General features: G+C 51.0%; 1 protein-coding gene across 1 annotated transcript in view; it reads right to left on the reverse strand.

Moving 5' to 3' along the window:
- PARD6G (par-6 family cell polarity regulator gamma) overlaps positions 1–16,069 on the reverse strand; it is a 90,873-nt gene extending 74,804 nt beyond the window's left edge. The window contains exon 1 of the mRNA XM_047828264.1: positions 15,839–16,069. Within this exon, the coding sequence (XP_047684220.1) occupies positions 15,839–15,910 (72 nt within the window). The 5' untranslated portion in view covers positions 15,911–16,069. The remainder of the gene's footprint in view (positions 1–15,838) is intronic.
- Between the last annotated feature and the right edge of the window lie 8,462 nt (positions 16,070–24,531).

Below are 24,531 nucleotides of genomic sequence, written 5' to 3' on the forward strand. Positions count from 1 at the left end.
TTGGCTGCTGGTTTGTAAGGTACCCACAGACAGGGACGTGACAGGGTATCGTCAGACTCACCAGGGAAGGTCACAGGAGCCAGGTGTTAAGGTAGAGTTTTTACCAGTTAAAATTTGCTTAGTAACTGGGTCACTTCTAAGGCACCTCCCAAACCCCAGGGAGCCACAAATTTGGTTATTTATTTTACAAATTTGCAATTACCATATGAGTTAGGGCAGCAAACTGCCATAGCTCACACTAGAGTACGAGCCCAGGAGCATGGGGTCTGCTTGTTCTAGACTAGTAGAGTCCCTAATATACAGTAGACACGCAAATTTTCATTGATTTAATGAATTAAACTTCTGTCAACTGGTTTTAAAATAAAATTCTAGAATTTTAATTAAGTGGACATTGACTGACAGTCTCAAAACAGGAACGCAGTAGGAGATACAAGCATGAAGTCACAAACCATGTCCCATGTCACACATCAGCCCTGTCCCGTGTATGTTAGATTTGAAGACAAATGCCAGTCCCCCCAACCCCCCCAACACAAGGGTGAGGTTTTCACCGTCAAAACCAAGGAGACAATGTCCCAATGACTATCTGCAAACAGGTGAGTAAACAGGCAAACTGAGGGGTCTTTAGCCACGTAACACATACTCTCTGTGGTAATCAGGTTGTGACCCTGCTTCAGATGGCTCAATGATAACGGCCAGTTTTAAAGGCAGGAAAGGTCATGGGGTCTCAATCACACCCAGGGGCTGCCTGACGCTGTTTCTTAAAGAAAGGCCTGGTTTCCAAATTACTTTCCCAGGAAGGAAGGGTAGTCAGTTTCTCTGACCACATGCCCTCTGCTCTGGATAAACCTGGGCGGGAGCCCTTGGTTCGTGGACACCAGGCTGTGCCTTCCGCTAGTGACCATGCATCACCCACCACACACTTGCTGCAGGCAGACGCACTCTCCCACGAGCCTCTGCGGCCATGTCCCACCTGCTTCCCAGCTCATATCCCTTCCTTGGGCAGAACTGACTCTAAAGGAGAAGTACGTCTGAGAAGCATCATTAGCTTTCACTGCTTCCTTTCACCAGACAGCGACCCCAAGAACCACCAAATCACCAGGATACTTCTCCAAAAGTGTCATACTAAGGGACATGTGTCTTTTATTTGAACTCACTCCTCCAAAATACCAAATAGGAACTTATTCACCAAGCAAATATTTTCCTGTGCTGGTCTTTACAGTTGTAAAAGAAGAATATGGTCTCCATTTCATCCCCTGCCCCACCCCCCATCCTGGCATACGGTAGTCGTACAAAATACGTTTACTGAATAACTAGTGTAATGTATGGCTCCTGCTTTTATCATCCAGTGAAAATGCACGGAGTGGTTCTACGCAACAGGCACTTCTCCTACTCACTGGGGAAGGGAGTGACCAAACAGAAGAAATGCCTGTCCTTATGAAACTTAAATTCCAGCAGGGAAGACAGGTAGCAAACTAAAAATAACCAGCACCTAAGTCACAGAATATGTTAGAAGTTGGTGAGTGCCACGGCGAAAGGCCAGAATAAGCTGAGAAGGCCGCGTGTGCTCTCCAATTTGCTGGGAGTTATGTAGGAGTGCAGACCATCAGGGCACAAGGGCCACCTGGGTCTCTTCCCCAAGTGCGGGATGGGTTGGCCCCTGCTCCTCCTGCCCTGGACTAGAGGACTTGAGACAAGCCCCCCATCCTCTCTGAGCTCCAGCACAGAGCAGGTTCCCTCCTGCCGCTGCCGCTTCTACTCCTGGTCACTGTATTAATACAACTACCACAGAACAGTATTTTACTTAAAAAAAATTCTTCAGGGCTAGACTCCTCAGTTATCTCGAAACTGCCCTAACCTTGAGGGGCCAAGGAGGGTCCTAGCCACTAAATCTCATTCGGACACGCACGGACCGGGGTGTGGGGCCGACCCACCCGGGACTCCTAGCGTAAGATGTTACTTATCTTGGATAAAAGATACTCCGGAGGGGCATCCAGGGGGGCTACTCTGTCCTTTCACGCACGACAAACCCAGACCTAAAATGCCACACTCACTTTACCCTGGTTATCGCTGCAGCTCCCGGAGCCTCCCCACCCCAGCCCAGCGTTAGGGGCCCTGCGTCCCAGGCCCGCTCCCTCCGAGGCGAAACTGCCGGGCTCCACCGACGCCCCGCCTCCAGCTCGGGCCCCGCCCACCCAGGCTCTGAGACCGCACCCCCTGAACACCTCCCAGTGAGGCCCCGCCTCCAGGCCTCTCAGGTGAGAGCAATCGCGGGAAGTCATCAGAAACAGAGATTTTCAAGGAAAACGTTCATCAAAATACAGTAGTTTTGGGGCGCTTGGGTGGCTCAGTCGGTTGGGCATCCGACTTGGGCTCAGGTCATGATCTCACGGTTCGTGGGTTCGGGCCCCACTGGGGCTCTGTGCTGACAGCTCTGAGCATGGAGCCTACTTCAGATTCTGTCTGTCTCTGTCTCTCCCTCTCTCTCTCCCTGTTCGCACTCTGTCTCTCAAAAATAAATTAACATTTAAAAATATTTACAGTAGTATAAAATGTTAACTGTAAAAGTTCACCAAACAAAGTACATCCCCAGGATGAAATATAATTAAGCCAACAGATACACGCTGTATTGGTGGGTTTAATGACTCAAGGAAGCCTTTACCACGTGGGCAGTGAAAGAAAACGACGCAAAGCCGAATCCAGTGTGATCCTAGGGGCGCAGCACAAACAAGGCAGCAAGGCCCAGCCCAGGGCTGTGAACAGAAGAGCCCAGGGAGCTGTGCACGTCTGGCACACCTGAGGCCAGGAAGCCAGCACCTCTGGGGCTGGGCCCAGGGATCCGGAGCTCAGAAACTCCTGAAAGTGTGTTCCTTGAAGGAGCAGCATCACTGACTGTCACCTGGGACCTTCAACTCAGGCCCCAGGCTTAGGGAGTCACAACCTGAATTCTAACTAGACCCCCAGCGACTCCTGTGCACACGAGTGTGAAAAGCACGGTTGCAAACATCCCAGTAAGCATCTTGCTAGTCACTGCTATGTGCTGGGTTTTGGTATCTGTTTACATATTCGTTCACTGAACAAAATTTTGCTGAATGCCGGACATGGGTGGTGCCCCGTGCTAGTGTTGAGCGTCTTCATTGGGTTGATGGCTGTTTGAAAGCCTGATGTTGGACAGTAATCACACATGCAAATGTGTAATTACAAACTGGGAAATGCAAACAAAGAGACTGTAGGACACAGGCCCTGATTGAAACTCTGTGTTTGAGGAAAGGAAATATTCAGGTAAGGAGAGGATGGAACAGGTCACCTGCCGCACAGACTGAAGGAGCCAGGCAGCCCAGGTGTGAAGGATCTCAGCAGCATACTTTCATAAGGTAATGCCAACACCTTGGACCATTTGGGGACAGGGCCAAGGAGCACGAATGCACGTGCAGGCCATATGGAAATCTGTGGGAAGACCCCCCCTTTTGGAAATGATCAGGAAGCACAGGTCATTATCCTCATGTGGCATCTGTCAGAATGTGGGACCCCACCATGGGATGACTTCCTGGGCTGGCATGTTAGGGCAGTTTAAAATCAGGCCACAGACCTGTGAGTCAGACAGGGTGGAGCCGGCAGCGGAGCAAGGCCCCTTCCTGTGCCCCATGCACCCATCTTGATCCAGAGCAATGACGTCCCAGCCACCAGTAGCTGCAGAACTGCTCAGACAGGCACCACATCCTGTGTGAGGCTGCTGGGGACCAAGAGCCCAGTGTACCTGGGTCACCTCAGTGAGTGTGTGTGTGTGTGTGTGTGTGTGTGTGTGTGCGCGCGCTGCAGGTGTTGCATGCACTCCTCTGCTCACATACATACTCTCCAGGTCACATGTGCCATTTGCATCCAGGGACCCGGCCCTGGTAAATGTAGGTGTAGGGTGGGCCTGGGAGCGGAGAACACAGAAATTTAGGAACGTGGTCTATGGTTTCTGTCTGGCAGGGATTTCCAGTATGGTAGACGAGGTATGATCAGTGCCACACATTGTGTGCAAGCTCTTTTTAATCCTAACAGAAATCCAGAGGTGTCACTAGTCCCCTTTTAAAGGCCAGGACACTGAGACCTGGAAGGACTCAATCCCTGCCCTCAGTCATGAGCCCAGTAAATGGAGAAACTGAGGCTAATACCAGAGGGAATGCAGAAAAGAGCCAGAGAGCTCCAGTGGCATGGTGAGAACCCCATGTGGAAGCTCGGGCACTGGGAGCAGACCCGCAAGTGGGAAGGGATGCCTGAACCACTGAGTGTGTGGATGAGGAGGCCATCTGACCCTGCCTTTCTGGGACCAGAAGCAGAGAGCCACCCAGGCAGAGACCTGGGTCCCTGGCCCCCTAGGGAAGCAGAGTCATAGCCCAACATGAACTCACGATCCACAAAAAAGGGGCAGTTTCCAGGGATGGGGATGGGTTGCGATGGCACCAGATCTGGGCCATGGTGTCCAACAACAGACAGGAGGGCAGAGTCATTAAGTTCAAGGCTCTGCAGGTTCAAATTCCCAACTCACCTTTCCTGGCTGTGTGACTCTGGATAATGTAAACTTCCCTGAGCATGTTTCCTCCTTTGTGAAAAAGGGACAAAAATATATTCTTCATAGGGTTTTTGTGAGACTCAAATACAAATACATGGGCTGTCCTGAGAGTGTGATCCCAGCCAATGGCTGCTATTGGCCAGGTTGCCTGGAGAAGGTGCATAGCGTTCCCGCACAGCTGATCCTGGGGAGCCCTTCTCAGAGACCCAAACATGCTGTGGGCCACTGAGAGCAATACGTCCTTCCTCAGCTGAGCCACCTTCCCGGTTCCTGAGGAGCCACCTTCCTCAGCCCCATCCCTTCCATCCCTGGCTGGCACTTATCTCTCAGGTCCATGTTTCAGATGAAACACTCTCCTTATAATTCTGTATGAGAAAAGCTGTGCTCATGAGCATGACCTGAACCGCGCAGCTCCAGGTGGAGGCTCAGAGCCCAGTGGGCACTGTGCACCCTTAGCCATGCAATTCAAGGGGCATCCGCTTTCTGGCACTTCAGGTGCGCCAGGGACTGGGGTGGTCACCAACTACTCTGACCATAGCTGCGAAGATCCCATGGGGTACCAGAGGAGGAAGTGGGATCAGGTTCATCCCTGCACCAAACAGACAATGCACAGGCTGGAGCTCATGGGGCTGTTGGGAGAGGGGGTTTCACAGGACCCGTGAGGGACACACAGGAAGCAGTACAGCCCTGAGCCAGGGTCCAGGAGGTGCTGGGGAGGGAGGTGGAGAGATAGAGGATGTGACTTCAGACCACATCCGGGCAGGTAGCTGTTGTCTGTTTTCCAGCAGATAGAATCAGGAAACGATGTGAAACAGATGGGAAGCAACTGAGGGTTTAGGGTCTGGTTTTGCCACTTATACCTGGGCCTTGCTTAGTTGACTTAATAGGTTGGTCAAGACCCAAGGGTGCTCCCCACGACAGTTCATGCACACCGTGTCATGAGCTTTGAGGAAAACATCTATGTCGAAGACCTGGCGGGAGCCCTGGCAGAAAGCACAGCACACAGCTGATGCTTCAAGAAAGGAAGCCACAACTGAACAGAGAGGGTCATAGCCACCTAGACTCTCCAGGTGATGTGACCTGAGCAGCAGATGCTCCCACCAGGCTGGCCAGGCTCCCGGTGCAGGGAGGGGGCCCAGAGACTGTGTGCCTCCCAGAAACCCAGCTGAGGGGACATGCACAGCACCCTCAACGGCACAGCCTTGGCCACTCTCATGGCCACGTGCTCATCTCTGGCAACGCCATGACGAGAGTCCTCGGCCACCTTGGCTGGGAAGAGGCACCACTGACAGACTGGCAATGGGGCCACACCCCTGGGAGATGGGGGACGGGACAGGCGCCTCCAAGCGTGGTGAGGGGGACCCCAGGGCAGCTCACCGCACCTCGTGAACAGCGAAGGGTGTTCCTCAACACGCTGTTTCACCCGGGAGTGTCTCCCTGACGGTGCTGCCAGCATCTGCCCAGAGAAGCAGAGCCCCTGCCTCACCTGCCGTCGACAGGAGCATGTTCCTATGAGGTTTGGGCCTGTGCCCCTGGGTCTGGACAGCTGCTGATGGGCCTGAGGCTGGGGCCACCTGCGGCCCCACGTGAGGGAACATCCTACAGGCACAGAAGTTTGTTTTGTCCCATAGCAACACTCCATCATTATCCCAGGCCAACAGGGGAAGTCAGGTCAGGACTTGTGGGTGGGGAGCCAGTGGCTCAGGCCCCCGTGCCGTGGAAAACAGGATATGGATGTTACTTTATCCTCCACATCCTTCCAGCATGGCACCTTTCTCAGCTGTCCCTCACAATTCTCTCTTCCACAGCCCTTACCCAGGGACCTTGGGGTCCTTCCACAAAGCACACGTCCCCCAAAAGGGGTGCCCTGTCTGTCCTCACCTTGCCTCAGAAGCAAAGATACCAAGAGAGGTCTGCCTGGTACTCTGATGCCTAACCCAGCTTTCGGCAAGCACACCGATGTGATAACACGGAGAACAGATACACCTGCTCACCGGGCAGGACTTTTAGGAGGAGCAGACAAAGCCCCACCGGTGGCTGCACTGTGATCTGTCGACATCCACAGGTGTGTATCAGGGAGAGCTTCCAGGTAACACAGCAAACCTCCCAGGGTGAAGGTGGTTGAAAGCTCTGACCTGCACAGGTGTCCACAGCCCACCAGGCTGAGGCTGCTTGTGGGGTTTTCATTCTACACATGAAGATCAGACACTATTCAAAAAGGAGACAACGCATCTCACTGAAGAGCCTGTGCATGAGATGCCCTGTGACCTGTCGAGCAGCCCGCAGGCCCATCCTTGTTCGCCCAGAGTCTCAGCTTCTTGCACAATGCCAGGTCCACCAGAGGGGCCCATGGAAGCTGGTGTGGACTGAAGGAAAGGCAAGAAAGGCATGAGAACAGCAAAAGGAACCACGGAATCACATGGAGAAGTATCAGAGTCCCTTCACCCGTCAGCGGTAGAAACATAAATTCTGCGACAAAGAATCTCTTCCTGATTTATTTTAATTTATTAATCAACGCACACTTAATAAGTTGTGGTTCAAGGCCTTTGGGACTCTCAAATGCTCAGACGTCCCACAGCAGCCACTCCCCTAAATCCAGTCTAGTCCAGGGCCAGAGCTGAGAACAGTCGCACTGCGTGGTGGGTTAGACTCAGCAGGACCACCAGGGCAGCTCAGTGTCCCACCGCACCGAGCATAGCAGTATCGCGAAGGCCAGCGGAGAGCATGAGTGCACTGAAGAGGCACTCATGCACACAGCCACCAAAGGACATGCACGCGGCTCTGGGCACCATCAACACAGGCAGAAGCACAACACTTGGCACCCATAAAAAATCTCCACTGATGCACACAACGTACCCTCTGGACACAGGAGTGTATCATTACGTCACATCCGAGGACCAGAACACTCATCGTTAGTGACCGAGCCCCTGATGGTGGTTACACTGGGGGTGGGTGCTGACTAGACAGGGTATGAGGGAAGCTTCCTGGATACTGGAATGTTCCACACTGTGATCTGCATAGTGGTCACCTGGGTGTGTAAGCATGCAAACTTTCATTAAGCTGCACGCCTGAGATTAGTGTATTTTAGTGTCACAAGGAGAGAGCCTGCCGCATTCAGTAGGTCTGGAACAGCCAACTGAAAAGGCAGCTATTTCAGCCTCAAGCCTGGGCAAGAGTGGGAAGGAATCGGGTTGTAAGAAGGTCAGCCTGTGGAGCAGGGGGAGGAGACAAACCAAGAATTTAACAGGGCTGGGCCATGCATGAGGCTCTGGGTGGTTTTCAAACTCTGTGAGCAGCAAAAGCTTTTTTTCTACCCCCAAGTAAAATGCAACACACATACCCCAGAATACAGAGCAGGTGCTCTGGTTGGGGATGAGGAGTGGAGCCTGCCGGCAAGCATCTGCTCAGAGCCCCAATGAGGAACATGGCCTTGGGAGGAGACAGAGTGATGGGTGATGGGGTGTGGGACACACATCCCTGGACCCTGAGAACCTGGGAAGAATTGAAATGAGGGGACATGGAAAAAAGGCATCAAAGGTAACTGATGTCACAGCTGTAACAGAGAGTGTCCTGGGCCTGTTACCCCTACCTGTAGGTAACTCAGGGCTGCCCGTGGCAGCTCCGGAGGAGGAAGCATGTAGGGCCAATGGAGCTTGCAAGGAAGGGCTATGAGCTTGGCTCCTGGAGACGCACACAGAGCTGGCTCTGAAAAGGGGCCCACGGGCTGCACCCCCTGGGGCTCTTGGCCTGTGATCAAACACTAAGGAAATTAGCAGACACCAACACAGCAGAAATATCAACATGGACTTTTAAAACAATTTCCTTTCAACTCTCAAAGTTTCTCTTTTCTGTTTAGCTCATCCTCTCCCCGCTTCTGTCCACGCTGTCCCCTGAAGCACTGGCAGGGAGGGGACAAGGCTCCTCTCAGAGGTGCCCGGAGAATAATCCCATCAGTGAGCCAAGTTTTGGTCACCTTCCTCAAAAAGTAGTTCTTTTCTAAAGTATCCTAACAACTTCTGGACTAGTAGCCAACAGGAAAATCCAGCTGTTCCTTATCTGAATTCAACTCAGCCAACATTTTTTGGGCACCTCCTGTGTGCAAAACACTGCTTTTCACACTTTAGATGCCGAGTTTCTCCTTGGAGCAGATCACTGAGAAATGCAGCTAGTTTTTGGAGCTGGCCTCCTGGTCTAGTACAGAGGAGAGCCCCCAGATGAGGAAAAGTGGAGGCCAGAGCCCAGCTGCTTCTGGAAGCAATGAAGGGAGAAGGTGGTCTGACTTATCTCGAAGCAACCATAGCAGACTTTGACGCTGCTGCTGCTGCTGCTGCTAGAAAGCAGGCGGGTGGTTCCTGGAGGCTGACCACCATGACCGGTCTTGGTGGGCTGACAGGCCAGCTGGGATGCGCTGGAAGCCTCTGAACTCAAGGAAATGGGAAGTGGTGATTTGGTGACACTTGGGATATCAGAATGAAGGACCTCCACCCCACCCCCACCCTAATCTTCCCACGTGCCAGACCAAACCTTCATTGGACCATAGTTTTCTTTCTTTCTTTCTTTCTTTCTTTTTTAATCTTTATTTTTGAGAGAGACAGAGTGCAAGTGGGGGAGGAACAGAGAGAGAGGGATACAGAATCTGAAGCAGGCTCCAGGCTCTGAGCTGTCAGCACAGAGTCCAACGCAGGGCTCGAACTCCCGAACTGTGAGATCTTGACCTGAGCCGAAGTCGGACGCTCAACGTACTGAGCCACCCAAGTGTCCCTGGAGCATAGTTTTATAAGAAGGAGATAACATTTGTCTTAGCTATCTTTGTACGCCCATCATGAGCCCTATGCTTGGCACATAGTGGTTGCTCAGTAAATAAAATAAAATAAAATAAAATAAAATAAAATAAAATAAAATAAAATAAAATAAAAATAAAATAAAATAAAAATCAACGCATTGTGGAATCAGACTTTCCAGAACAACTACTGAGTAGAAAACTTCCCTTGAGACCATCCCATAAGAACCTGTAATGGTGATGTAAGAAAAACAGAACTTCTTGCCCCAAAAGCACAAGAGCTTACCCTTACAAGCTCTAGATCCAGACAGCCCAAGGGGGTCTGTCTCATTCTGCACAGGGCATGCTAGGAACACCTGCATCAATACCCAGACCTGGATTTCAGGGCTTGTCAGAGGAAGAGAAATCAGGAGCCCTCCTCCCCCAGTGGCCACTGACAGTTCATGGCAAAGAGCATGCACTCTGGAGCCAGACTGCTGCGGGTCTCTGACCTTGGGCAGCTTCGTGGAACTCCCTGGGCCTCAGTGTTCTCTCTTACATACTGGTGGTGATAACGGAACCCATCTTGCAGGGCTGTGATGGGACTTAAGGAACTATTATTTGCAATTGCTGTGTATTTATTTTATTATCATTTTTAAAAATTTTTTAACATTTATTTATTTTTGGGACAGAGAGAGACAGAGCATGAACAGGGGAGGGGCAGAGAGAGAGGGAGACACAGAATCAGAAGCAGGCTCCAAGCTCCGAGCCATCAGCCCAGGGCCCGACGTGGGGCTCGAACTCACGAACCGCGAGATCGTGACCTGAGCTGAAGTGGGACGCTTAACCGACTGAGCCACCCAGGCGCCCCATGCAACTGCTGTGTATTTAGAACAGTGTCTGGCGTGTGTATCTGCAGTTAAACAAATTTGAAGAAATACTTCTGAGTGCACCCTGTACACAGAGGGGAGTGTCCAGCCTGGACCATCTGTATACCCCTACTGTGTCCAGGGGTAGCTTCAGAGGAAAGCTGCAGGGTCTAAAAAGGCTCACAGTACCTCCCATCACTCCCCAGGCTCACAGAAGACTAGAGATTTGCCAAGAGGAAGTGGTGAGCCAGTAAACACGTACTCGCCAGCTGAACAAGTCTTACACTAACTCTTGATGCTCCCTTGTTAAATGACTACTGTCATGGTGGCTTCTGCTGCCATCGTTTCTAGCTCATTCCTTGCTTGCCTCTAAAGGTCCGGGGAGCACCTTCATGGGAAAGGGTCGGGGTGCCTCTCCTTTTTCACTGATTTTAAACATGACTCAGAAACCTTTGAGCTTCTGATACCCTGAATAGCTGCACCTTCCAATTCTTGACACTCCTTCCCTGAAACTGGGAGAACCCTCCATCTGAAATGCCATGGGTCCTAGAAAAAGGCTCGAACTCCTGACTAGTTGGAGTACCCTCTGGGAGAGTTCACAGGGCTCTGAGACCCACAAAAGGTTGGCATGGACACCACTGGCACCCACTAGACTGACATCTGCTACCTGGGTCCCTGGTGAGAGTCTCCTCCAGATGCAGCTTCCCACATCAAGTCACCGAACCTGTTTGAACACAGACATGCACACATACAAAGCTGGGATCTTAAAAGGGTGTAGCTGACACACACAGGTGAGTCAAACTGTGTCAGGCAGTTCTTAACTGGCTCGCTGCAGGCAAGTGCCCAATCACCCCATGGGGAGGGCCTGGCCCAGCCCCCAGCCCACCAGATGGAAAGACATGTTCCTGCAGCACCGGGCAGCCAACAACCTCAGCCAGAGATAAGGTCTGGGGACCAGGGAACTTGTGGGCCGAAACACTGTTACCTCAGCACAGGTGGGAAAATCTGTTGTCAAGCAGCTCCCATAATTCAATAAAAAATAAGGACTAACAGGAAAAAAAAAAAGCACGTAGGAAAGAAAGAGGCAGCTAAAAATAGACAAAGAGGCCACAAATATAAAACCGTTCAATTCACCAATAATTCAAAGATACAAATTAAAACAATGGGATGGGGTTCCACTTATCTACCTGGGAAAGAATAATGCCCAGTGCTAGGGGCAGGGGCACCTGGGTGGCTTAGTCGGTTAAGTATCCAACTCTGGATTTCAGCTCTCTGTCTCCCTCTCCCACTCGTGCTCTCTCTCTCTCAAAATAAATAAATAAACTAAAAGAAAGAAAGAAAGAAAAGAAAAGAGGAAATACCGGTGCTAGAGGGAGGGAGGGGTGACAGAGATGGGTGGGCAGATGTGAAACAGTATATAAATCTGCAGAAGAGACTTTCTGCAAGAAAATTTAGCAATATATACATATATATATTCAAAGTCTTATAAATGTGCATATTTTAAACATAACAACTGCACTCTAGGAATCTGTCTTGAAGAAACAATAAGACTTAATAAATCAGCAGTTCTTTATACCTTTTATGTAGCATATCTATACATACTCCGTAGGTAATGTTTATTTAGACTTTAAATATAAATGTTATTCACGGCATCGTTTATTACAGAAAACAACTGGAAATGACCCAAATAGGATACTGGTTAAATTAATTATGGTTTACACATAAAATAAATACTAAGTAGTAATTTTAAAATATGTTTTAAGAATGTTTTTAAGAAAATTCTAATGACACGAGAAAACACACTGTTAAACTGACGGGGGAAAGCAGGCTATAGAATGACATGCCTGTAAAATATGATCCTGATTCTGGAGCATAAAGATGCTACATATGCATATAAAGGGTCAAGAAGACACACAGCAACACTGAACAGTGGCTCATTTCCGGATGGGAGACTTATCCCATTTTGTGCCTGATACAGTTTTTAAATTTTCTATAATGACAACATATTTGTTTACAATCCAGAAAAGGCTCCAACATGATTTTTTAAAAATTTTTTATTTATTTTTTAATTTTTTTTTTAAACATTTATTTATTTTTGAGACAGAGAGAGACAGAGCATGAACGGGAGGGGCAGAGAGAGAGGGAGACACAGAATCGGAAGCAGGCTCCAGGCTCTGAGCCATCAGCCCAGAGCCCGATGCGGGCCTCGAACTCACGGACCGCAAGATCGTGACCTGAGACGAAGTCGGACGCTTAACCGACTGAGCCACCCAGGCGCCCCATCTCCAACGTGATTTAAACAAAGCAGCAAACACTGGATTAAAACCCTTAGCAGTGAATCTCCGCCAAACACAATGGACATGACATGCCCCTGAGTTGTAAACACAGTCTTTGGTCTCTGATGTGAACAACCGCCTTGTGCCACACTGTGACAAGGGCCATAAGATGAGAAGATGAGTTGGAGGGGGCTTGGCCCGGTGAAGGCATCGGATGGGCTTTGTAGGAGAGGGCTGGTGCACAGGGTGGATTCTCAGAGAGCACTTCAGGTGGGGGAAAGCTACATAACCATGGCAGACAGGCCACCAGGTTAAGGGAATGTGAATGAGGCCCGACTGGGACTGGGTATCTGGACAATGATGGGCCTCCTTTAGCACCAGGGTCTTCAACTAGAAGGCAGGGGCTTGTGCGGGGGAGCACACTGCTGACAGAGGGTGACTGTGCTCCTTCAGACATCCTCTAACTCCTCTGCCCCTTGCAGACACCTCCCCTAGACACTGGCCTTCTTGCTACCCCTACGAGGCTCCAAGATGTGCTCCCTTGGGCCTGAACATGCTCCCCCAGACCTGTGCACAGTTCCTCCCTCCACACTGCAGGTCTCATGGGAGGAGAGGCAAAAGTCAAAGCAAGTGGCAAAAAGGCAGTCCCACTGCCAGGGCTGGGGAGTAGGAAGTACATTCTGTTGGTTTGGGGAGGAACAGATCAATCACAAGTATGTGGAAATGTTTGTGATGGGGGAGAGCCACCAGGTCAAGGCTTTGGGAATTGACTAGCTGTAGCACATGGCCCAAAACTCTGAGAGGATGAGAGGTGAATTTCAGACCCAATATCCTGAAATGCCACACAATTTCATACCCAATATTCTGAACTGCAGGAACTGACATTTACAACTGCAGGAACTCCTTAAGTCTTCAAAGTGCTTTCACATTCATTACCTCATTTTTGTCCTGGGAAGTAAGCAGAACAGGAACAATGCCCATTTTACAGATGAAATAACCAAGGCTCTGAAAGTTTAAATGACTTTCCTGAAAGTTCAAAAGAGAAGTAGGTAGCAGACCTAGCTGGACTCAGGCCCCGGCACCATTTTCCCCACAAGCAAACTGAGATGCTGTGGCGCTACGTTTAACCTGAATAAAGATATCATTGTCATCAAGTTTTGCTTCCTGTATTTTGACAAGAGCAGCTGGAGTAAAGGCTCCCTGCGGAGATGGGCGCCATGGTATCAAGTATTAACCACTAAGGGGGGGCAGTGGGAGGGTGTATGCGGAAGGAAGAGCCAGGTGTACTCTCTGGACAGACAAGAAGGCAAGCCCCATCATCCAAAATGGAACGTGTGTGTGTCCAACAGCCAGCTCAGCAGGCACTCCCTGCACCCAGGTTGGTGTGGCCCTTTCAGGGGTGCTCCCAAATCCAACCCAAACTCCAGCTCTGCCACTCACTTCCAGGGGAACATTCACTGCATCTAAACCTGAACCCAAGCTTGGAGCACGGGCCAGCAACTGGGGAGCCAGAAGGGGTAGGGCAGTCTGACACAGCTGGCTGGGCAGCCAGAACCCCCATAGCCTTTCACTCCTGTCCTGGAGGAGAGGCAAAGGCAGGCCCCCAGTAGCCTGCCCTGTACCAGCAGTCCAGAACTGTGTGATAAGGCCTAGTGAGGGCCTCTCCTCCAGATCTGTCCTTCTAGATCGGTCCTCTGGAGCTGTGCTTGTCATCAGGCAGCTGTGAGGCGCACATGGCTACTGAGCATGAGAAATGTGGCTCGTGTGATTTAGGAAAAGCGTTTAGTGTTAGTCAGTTTACACCTGAAATCAAACACCCTAAAAGGGCAGCTGGAGGGACCCTTGATGGAAGTGTTCTGTGGCTTGTCTGTGCTTGCTGGTAATCCCAGGGACATGCACAGAGCAGAGGTACATGACCAGGTCCTGGATATGACACTGCGCCACTACAAGTGACCTTCTTGGGAGTCTGTATTCTCTCCCACAACTGCCTGTGAATTCAAAATAATCTCAAAATAAAAAGTTAAAAAAAAAAAAAAAAAGGAACCACTACATGTGCTCAATGCCTATGGTAGTGGTCCAGGAGCTCCAATCAGCTGTCTCCACCCAGTTAAAGAAACCCACAACTGTTTGGAGCTCCCACTCATGCCTGTGGGTTCTTCCCTCACACACCCCGCAGCAGGCACACTTGATTTGGGAGGCTGGGGGCAGTCCTGGGCTAAAGAGGGGATGAGTTCCGGGCGAGGGTCACAGAGTTAGCATTCGGGGGAAGGGTGCGACCTTAACAGAAGTGAGGGGTTCATAAAAAGACTGTCTCCTCAAGATGAAAACGAAATCCCGAAACTCTTCGGGGGAAGGGTGCGACCTTAACAGAAGTGAGGGGTTCATAAAAAGACTGTCTCCTCAAGATGAAAACGAAATCCCGAAACTCCATTGGCTCACTGCGGAGAAGCCGCCCCCCATCCTCGGCGGACGCCCTGTAAACCCTTTACCAAAGGACCCCCTCCGCCCTTGGCGGTCAGGGGCGGCCTGGACAGTGGGGGCACTGGACTCGGCTCCTTAGACACGAACGCCCGGCGCCCAAGTGCGTGTGGAGATGGGGGTCTGAGCCCACCCTCCGGCCCTGCCCCTCTCCCACCGGTCAAGCTGCTCCGCCTCGCTTTACAGGAGGGGGGAGGCGTGGAGGAAGGGCGAGAGGGCCAACCCCCAGGCGGCAGCAGCTTAGGGCCCGAGGAGCCCCCTCCTCCGGGACCCTGAGCAACTGCAACAAGACCCTCGCAGACAAAAGCGTCAGCCGCGAATGAGCCGCCCCCGCAGAGGGCAGAAGCGCCAGATCCTATCAGCCAATTACCCGAACGCGCACAGCAGCCCTCAAGTTGGGGCACGCTCGGGCCGGGGCGCGGGCAGCGGGAGGGGCCACCGGCCGGGCGCGCCCAGAGAGCCTGGGCCAGGGGCGGGGGGGGGGGGGGGTCCCGGCCCGCTGCCGCTCTCCCCTCGCTAGTCCCGAGCCTCCTCCGCAGCGAAGGAGGCGGCGCGGCCAGGCCCTCCCCTGGCCCGGGCCCCCCAGCACCTCCCCCCCCACGGCCCCACTCCGAGCAGCCCCCGGGTCGCCCCGGAAACGCCGCCCCTCCACCGTGTGGCGCGCCGGGTCGCCTCCCGCTCGTGGAACAAAAGAGCCGCTCCCGCGGGGGTCCGGAGCCCGCGCGGCCCTCCTACCGCCGGGCTCCAGATGCACCCGCCGGGCGGCCGGGCTTTGTGTCCGTGCAGCGGCGGGAAAGGCGGCTGGACCCCCGCACTCCAAAGTTGTCGCCTGCCCCGGTACCTCCCGCAGCGTCCAGTCCCCCCGGGGGCGCCCATTCATTCGCAGGGGGGCCCGGCTTACCTTGCTCTTGACTTCCACGGCGCTGCAGTCGTAGAAGCGCAGGGTCTGAGACTTGTGGAAGCTCCGGTTCATGGTTCCGGCCCCACTCAGCCTCGTCCTCGCCTCGGCTCCTCGCTCCCGGGGCTGCAGAGGACGCTGGGGGCGGCGCCCCCCGCCCCGGCCCCGGCCCCGGCCCCGGCCCGCGCGCGCTCGGCCGCCCCGCAGCTCTCAGTGCGGCGGCCGGAGCTGGGCTGGCCGCGCGCCTCGGGACTCCAGGGGCCGCGCGCGGGAGGAGCGAGGGGGACGCCGGCGCGCGCCGCCCCGAGGACCCGCCCCCAATCTCCGCCCCGCGAGCCCCGAGGGCCCGCCCCGCTTCCCGAGGAGCCGCCAACTCCCCCCCACCCCACGCCCACCCAGGGCCCGCCCCCAAAGCTCCGGGGGCCCCAGTCTCACCCGCGCTCAGAGGACCCGCCCCCGAGGGCTCGTTCCGCGAGTCCCGAGGACCCACGTCCCGCCACGCGCCGCGAGGACCCGCCCCCCCCGTGCCCACCCCGCGCCCCGAAGACCCGCCCCACGACTCTCAAGGACCCTAGTGCCGCCCCGTGCCCCGAGGGCCCGCCCCCAATCCCCGCCCCATTCCCCGAGGACCCGCCCCACGAGTCCCGAGGAACCTGGTCCCGCCCGGCGCCCCGAGGACCTGCCCCCGCGGCCAGCCCCCAAAGCCGCTGCTCCGCGGGAGGTGGCAGCGACCGGAGCAGGGAAAAGAAGCTTGGACCAACTCGGGGCGCCTCACTCCCACCTGGGCGCCCGCAACTTCTCCTTCATCTCCCCTCCACCATGATTCTGTTTACCTCCACTGGGCGGCCAGGGAAAGGGGCTGATTTGGGTTGGTTTTTGTCATTTTCTTGGGTAATGCGCGAACCAGTGGAGGCTTGACTGACTCCCTCGGGCCACACCTGTCGGCACTAGCTGCCAGGTAGTAGATGGGTCCAGGCGAAAGTTCTGCAAGGAGGCAAACTCCTAAGGCGTACTTAGCACAGGTAGAAGCAAGGAGAGGGTCAGAAGCACCTCTAGGCCTATCCGATGGAAAGGAAGTCTTCCGTAAGGCCAGTGGAAAAAAGGGTATCTTAAGAGAAACACGGAATCGGTTGTTAGCACCGTCACTGTGTACTTATTTTCTAGAGGGCTCTGGAAGAGGAGCTGGAAGCTTCCCTCTGGAAGCGGAAAACCAAAATCCTCATCCTTCAGGAATTTGTGATGGAGCTAAGAAGACGGGACAAGTAAGGTTAAATATTATTATATTATGGTATACCATAAATAATCGTAATTTATAAGTTATGCAATTATGAAATTACTATAAATTACTATAAAAAATCTGGAGAATACAAGAATTGAAAGAAAAAAAATACAGTTACCTACAATTGTACTGGTCAGCAATCAATTCTATTAACCTTTTGGTATATATTATTTATGGGTTTTTTTCTGAATATATATTTATATATTTTATAAAATTGTGATCATGCTGTTTAACCAGTTTTGCAACCTATTTTTTTCACCTCATGTTATGTAAGAAACACATTCATTAAATGTTCTTAAATAAGGTTTTTAAGAGCTGCATATATAAATATAGACATAATTTTTAAAAAAATGTTTATTTCTTTTGAGAGAGAGAGAGAGAGGGCTCGAGCAGGGGAGGGACAGAGAAAGGGGGAGAGAGAGAATCCCAAGCAAGCTCAATGCTGCCAACACAGAGCCCGAAGTGGGGCTCGATCCCATAAACTGGGAGATCATACCTGAGCCGAAATCAAGATTCAGATGCTTAACCAACTGAGCCTCCCAGGCGCCCCTATAGACATAATTTTTAATCATTGCATTATTGGATATTCAAGATGTTCTCAATGTTTAGCTTTTATAACATACTGTGTTTCTTGAATTCACTTACTTCTAATTATTTCATTAGAATTGACTACAAAAAAATGGAATGACTATGTCACGGAGCACACATATATCTAAATCCTTTAACACAGATTGGCAAACTGTATCACTTAGAATTTAATTTTTACTTCCTTTCACTAAGATCTCCTGTTACATACATGCCAGGGGCATTGCAGAGGCATAGAGTTATAGTTCCTGCTTTTTATTTTTATTATTTTTTTTTCAACGTTCATTTATTTTTGGGACAGAGAGAGACAGAGCATGAACGGGGGAGGGGCAGAGAGAGAGGGAGACACAGAATCGGAAACAGGCTCCAGGCTCTGAGCCATCAGCCCAGAGCCTGACGTGGGGCTCGAACTCACGGACCGCGAGATCGTGACCTGGCTGAAGTCGGACGCTTAACCGACTGCGCCACCCAGGCGCCCCAGTTCCTGCTTTTTAAAAAAGACACCAATCTGGCCAGGGGTCCAGTCATGTAGACAGGATTCCAAATCAAGGCAGAAATGCCAAGAGGAAAAGACTATTCCAGAAAAAAGTTTGAGGATGTCCACTGGTGTGAAAACTACAAAGGACCTGATATAATGGTTTGTTATCAATTCAAATTTTAATAAATTCCAAGTTGAATTCCAAAGAGATACACACTCTGCCAGCTGAGGGAGCAAACTGTGCACAGAGGTGCTGACTTTCGAAGAGAAATCCCCTAAATGGCAATGTGGGTCTGTGGCCATTGCTGATTGTCGAGAATGGTCATCACTGTCAGCAAACAGTGATCTTGCTGGGGGGAGAGCACCCCGTAGATTTCTTAAGAAGTGGGGACAAGGGGTGAAGGAGTTGGGCAGCATTCTAGGTGATGTGGGCAGGTGCAGGGCACCAACTGGCCTATTCAGGGCTCGGAAATGGGGGAAATGGGGCTGGAAGCTACAAAATTCCATCCTTGATGGAAGTGAGATCATTTCTGTCATGCCTGTGGCCCAGCTACATTTGTCCCATCTGGTGCTTCTCATCAATACCCCCCTCAGCCCCACTGAAGCAGAATCTGCACTTGAACAAGATCCTCTGCTGGTTTGTGTGTCCTTGTTTGTAGTTTTCTATTGCTCTGTCAGTTCTTGAGGGGCATGGTCAGCAGGAGGACATGTATGTGGACGGAGCCTGAGTCTCCAGGGGGGACTTGAAGGTGATTCTTTTGGGCTTCAAGCCTGTGTGTGGGTCGGGTATAGTCAAAACCAAGTGGCTGGGCCGAACCTTCAGATGGAAAAGCTTCTTAATCCAGCAGCATGATTGCAAATCTCCCCACAGATCCTGGCCTGACACACAACCACAGGAGCCCAGCGGGCAGCCCTATTGTTAGGCTCTCCCTAGCTGGGGCAGGTGGGCTCCAAACGGTTCGTGCTATGCCCCAGTCACAGGCTGGACACACACTCCTAATTGCTGTTCTGTTTGTGATCGTGGAGCTAGCTGCCTCAGTAAAGTGTTCCGAGAGTTAGGTGAAGTTACTTGAGACTCTCAGCAAAGGTGTTGGAAATTTCGGTAGGCCTTGTCTTTACGCTGTGTGTTGTGCAGGCATCTCACAAAGGACCTGAACTTGAGCATGTCACTTACCTGGGCCTCAGGTTTCTTTATATGTGAAGCGGGTGCCTTGGCAGCTTCCTGGCAGTATCCTGGTATCATAATGGGGCAGATGGGTCCCACTGTGAAATCTTGAAAAGTGCTCTGCCAATAGAAGTGCCCCGAGGGGTCTCCCGCCTGGCCTGGAGCAGAGTCGGTGCCAGGAGTGAGTGTATCAGCCTTGAGAGAAGCTCATGGCCGAGGCAGAGGCCTGGATCACAGAGATACACCCTTACCATTTGTACAGGGTGAGCAGCTGGTTTCAGACAGAGGCTGAGAAAGAAAAGTGGGAGAGCTAGGGGCCTAATCCTCCTCACGTGTTTGGCTTCAGACAATCCATCCAAAATGGTGACCAAGTCCCCCAGTATCAAAAAGGAAACATTGTAGACCCAGGAAAATATGTTCCCCAAAGCTCTAGGCCTGACCTTGCAGTCATTAGCATCCACAATGGAATAGTAATAAAGTTAAAAAATCTCAGATTTCTTCCTTTTTTTTTTTTTTTTTTTTTTTTTTTTTTTTTTTAGAGAGAGGGAGACACCAGCCAGGGAGAAGGGGGGGGGGGAGAGAAAATTTTTTTTTTCTTAAGATTTATTTATTTTTGAGAGAGAGAGTGCAAGCAGGGGAGGGGCAGAGTGAGAGAGGGGGACAGAAGATCCGAAGCGGGCTCTGTACTGACAGCAGCGACCTCGATGTGGGGCTTAAACTCAGGGGCCATGAGATCATGACCCGAGCTGAAGGTGGACACCTAACCCACTGAGCCACCCAGGTGCCCCAGGAGAGAGAGAATCTTAAGCAGACTCTACACTCAGCACAGAGCCTGACGCGGGGCTCGATCTCACAACCCTGAGATCATGACCTGAGCCGAAATCAAGAGTTGGATGCTCAAACAACTGAGCCTCTCAGGTGGCCCTCAAATCTCAAACTTCTAAATAGTTGAGGACTAAAGGTACCATCATCAGAAAAATCCTCAGTATTTAATAATGGAACACACAGTGATAAATTATTTTTAAGGCCCTGATAACAAAGAGAGAAATGTCAACCTTGTGTGAGTCACTAAATCAGCTGTCCACACATCTTGTCAATTCCAAGTGTGATGGAGAAGAGTCTGTGAAGCAGTAGAGAACCAGCCAGGGCCACCCACCCTGCTTCACCTCCTGGAGTGCCAGGCTAGGAGGGGAGTCCTGCATGCATGGCTGGCGTAAGAGCTGCCCAGAGCCTGGGTTTGTGCAGCAGGATAAGTTCAGGGGTTTCTAAACAGAATTCCTACCCTCTCTCTCTGCAAGGGTACTTTGCAATGTCTGGAGGGTGTGCCGATGGCAGGTAGAGGCCAGGATGCAGCTAAACACCCTACAACGCATAGAACAACCCCCACTGCAAATCCCCCACTGTGATCCTGTGATCCTTCCCAGAATGTCAATGGTGCCAAAGTGACAAATGGCTGGCCTCCAGGAGAAGCTCAGGATCCTGGACCATCCCTTTTCCATCCCCCAACCCAGGCCATCCTCTCCTTTAGCTTGGTCAACTTTGAGGACCTTCTGTTGTCCACCAATGATGGGTGATCTGGTGCCCCATCCTTAGAAGTCAGGAATAGAGGGCTCATTAGTTCCCTAAGTCTCTGAGTGACCACCCCAGTACCTCCACCCCACCCCTTCCTTCTCTGCCCTGGGGCAGGGTCTAAAAAGCTGGGGCAGGTGGCTGTTGACTTTAGTGTTGGCAGCTTTGGTGTCAGTCCCACTGGTAATGCAGGCTGTGGTGTTTGGGCTAGAAAGAGACAAATCAGGCCAATTAGCGGTGAGGCAGCAGCTGCTCTGTGGACCATCCTTGAGCAGCGAGGCTGACGAGTAGCAGAGGTCTGATGAAGACACACACTCACACCCATGCTCCAAGCCCAGGACTTTTCCCAGTCAACACCCTCCGAAGGCTCTCCCGGCCACAGGCACCCACCCTTAGGCTCTCAGCGTGTTGTTCAGCTGTGCACCGGGAGATCCAGGAATAGTGTGTGGCGTGTGGCATCCGCTCCAGACCAAACTCCAGGTCAGAGCAGCTCAGCCTGAGGCTGAAGGAGGCCCATCAGTAGATTAATGGTGGGGTATATCTTGGGATGGAATCACGGGGGAGTTTTATTTTCTCTCTTTTGCACTTTTGAAGTGTCTGCCATGAGTATGCATATCTGTAATAAGTCACCTAATAGAGTGGCAGCCCAGCGCAGGTTCGCAGCTTTGCAAAAGGATTCTGTCTGGCTCTTGACCAGCATGTTCAGCCATGGCTCCATCAGTAATGGGGACCTCCCAGAACACTGGTGTTTCCCACCTTCTGTCTGCAGACTGCATGTGATCCTGGTCCAGAGACTTGAGTTCTGTGAGTCTCAGTTTCCTCGGCTTGGGGAAGAGCAGATACTGTCCACAAATGTCTGAAATGACTTGTGGAGAACCTACCTCTGGGCATGTGCATGTGCTGGACAGAGTGCAGGTGATGCTTGTGTCTGCCTCTCATAGCTCAGTCTCTCTGACTCACAACAGAACTATGCATTTTGTTTCTTTTCTTACGCAGACATTTGTTGAGGAGAGTCCTGATGCAGCCTTGGACTTGGTAAGAGTCTGTGCTTGAGTGGAGGCAGGGCAGCGAGAGGGTCTACAAGCTCCTGGCTACATGTGTCCCACTTCCCCAAGCCCTCCCCCTTCTCCAGCTGGGTGGCTGCTTCCTCCTCTTCTGTGTCCTGGGCTCTCCCAATCTGTCTTCAGTGTTTCCGATTTGTAGCCTGAGGTTGAAGTAACTTGGCAGCGTAGATTATTTGAGAGCCTGTTGATCTTGAGGGGATTTAAGATGAGGATCCAGCAGTGTCTCCTAAAACCTGAGGTGGGATGTGGCTACATTTCATCGGGGGCTGGAACCAGAACCTTCCTTTTAGGTGAGGCCCAGGTTAAAAACATCTGGGTTGTATTGCATCTCTGACCACTCATCGTGTGTGAGGCTGGGTACTTTATTCCAGCACTCTGCCTCAGCTCTCTCATGTGTGAAATGAAGGTACTAGCGACCCTTGCTTACCTGAGGTTGTTATGAGGAATAAATAAATGTGTGAAGTAGTTAGCACTGTCAACAGCCCTCCTTGAAGCAGGAGGCCCCCACATGTGTGTCGTTATTAGCATAGCCTGACTTCACCTTTTCTCCACCAGCTCTTTCTTTCTTTTTAAATTTAATTAATTAAATAATTTTAAATAATTTATTGTCAAGTTAGCTAACATACCGTGTGTACAGTGTAGTCTTGGCTTCAGGAGTAGATTCCTGTCATTCATCACTGACATACAACACTCAGTGCTCATCCCAACAGGTGCCCTCCTCAATGCCCGTCTCCTATTTTCCCTACCTCCCCGCCCCCATCCCACCAAGCCTCAGTTTGTTCTCTGTATTTAGGAGTCTCTTACGGTTTGCCTCCCTCTCTGTAATTTATGTTTCCTTCCCTTCCCCTATGGTCTTCTGTTAAGTGTCTCAAATTCCACATACTAGTGAAAACATATGATATATGTCTTTTTCGGACTGACTTAGTTCACTTAGCATAATACCCTCCAGTTCCATCCACGTTGTTGCAAATCGCAACATTTCATTCTTTTTCATCGCCGAGTAGTATTCTGTTGTGTGTGTGTGTGTGTGTGTGTGTGTGTGTGTGTGTACACATACACATATACCACATCTTCTTGATCCATTAATCAGTTGATGGACATTTGGGCTGTTTCCATAATTTGGCTATTGTTGATAGCACTGCTATAAACATTGGGGTACATGTGCCCCTACACATCGTCACTCCTGTATCCTTTGGATAGATTCCTAGTAGTGCTATTGCTGGATAGTAGGGTGCTATTTTTAATTTTTTGAGGAACCTCCACACTGTTTTCCAGAGTGGCTGCACCAGTTGCTTTCCCACCAACAGTGTGAGAGGGTTCCCCTTTCTCCACATCCTCACCAACATCTGTTGTTCCCTGAGTTGTTAATGGACCCACAAATGTATGGCCAACTAATCTTTGACAAAGCAGGAAAGAGTATCCAGTGGAAAAAAAGACAGTCTCTTTAGCAAATGGTGCTGGGATAACTGGACAGCAACATATAAAAGAATGAAACTGGACGATTTTCTTACACCATACACAAAAATAAATTCAAAATGGATGGAAGACCTAAATATGAGACAGGAAACCATCAAAATCCTTGAGGAGAGCATAGGCAACAAGCTCTTTGACTTCAGCTGCAACAACTTCTTACTTGACATGTCTCCAAAGGCAAGGGAAATAAAAGCAAAAATGAACTATTGGGATCTCATCAAGATAAAAAGCTTCTGTATAGCAAAGGAAATAATCAACAAAACTAAAAGGCAACCGACGGAATGGGAGAAGATATTTGCAAATGACATTGGATAAAGCATTAGTATAAAAAATCTGTAAAGAACTTACCAAACTTAACACCCAAACAAAAAAATCCAGTGAAGAAACGGGCAAAAGACATGAAGAGACACTTTTCTTTCTTTTTTTTTTTTTTAATTTTTTTTTTAACGTTTATTTATTTTTGGGACAGAGAGAGACAGAGCATGAACGGGGGAGGGGCAGAGAGAGAGGGAGACACAGAATTGGAAACAGGCTCCAGGCTCTGAGCCATCAGCCCAGAGCCTGACGCGGGGCTCGAACTCACGGACCGCGAGATCGTGACCTGGCCGAAGTCGGACGCTTAACCGACTGCGCCACCCAGGCGCCCCGAAGAGACACTTTTCAAAAGAAGACATCCAGATGGCCAACAGACACATGAAAAGATGCTCAACATCACTCATCCACAGGGAAATACAAATCAAAATCACATTGAGATACCACCTCACACTGGTCAGAGTGGCTAACATTAACAACTCAGGAAACAACAGATGTTGACAAGGATATGGAGAAAGGGGAGCCCAGTACAGTATTGGCACAAAAACAGACACATAGATCAATGAAACGGAATAGAGAACCCAGAAATGGATCCACCAGCTCTTTTTCAGTGGGGAAGCAAGGAGGGTCATTGGAAGAAGGGAGAAGAGAATATGTAGGGTATTCTTAGGTCCATGAAATAAGGTTTTCTGCAACCCATGGGTGGGCCTGGGGGACAGGCTGAGATTTAGGGTGTGTGATCAAGGGGGCGTGGCCAGGTGCAGAGGATCT

The sequence above is a fragment of the Prionailurus viverrinus genome, chromosome D3 (assembly GCF_022837055.1).
Source record: "Prionailurus viverrinus isolate Anna chromosome D3, UM_Priviv_1.0, whole genome shotgun sequence".
Lineage (NCBI taxonomy): Eukaryota > Metazoa > Chordata > Mammalia > Carnivora > Felidae > Prionailurus > Prionailurus viverrinus.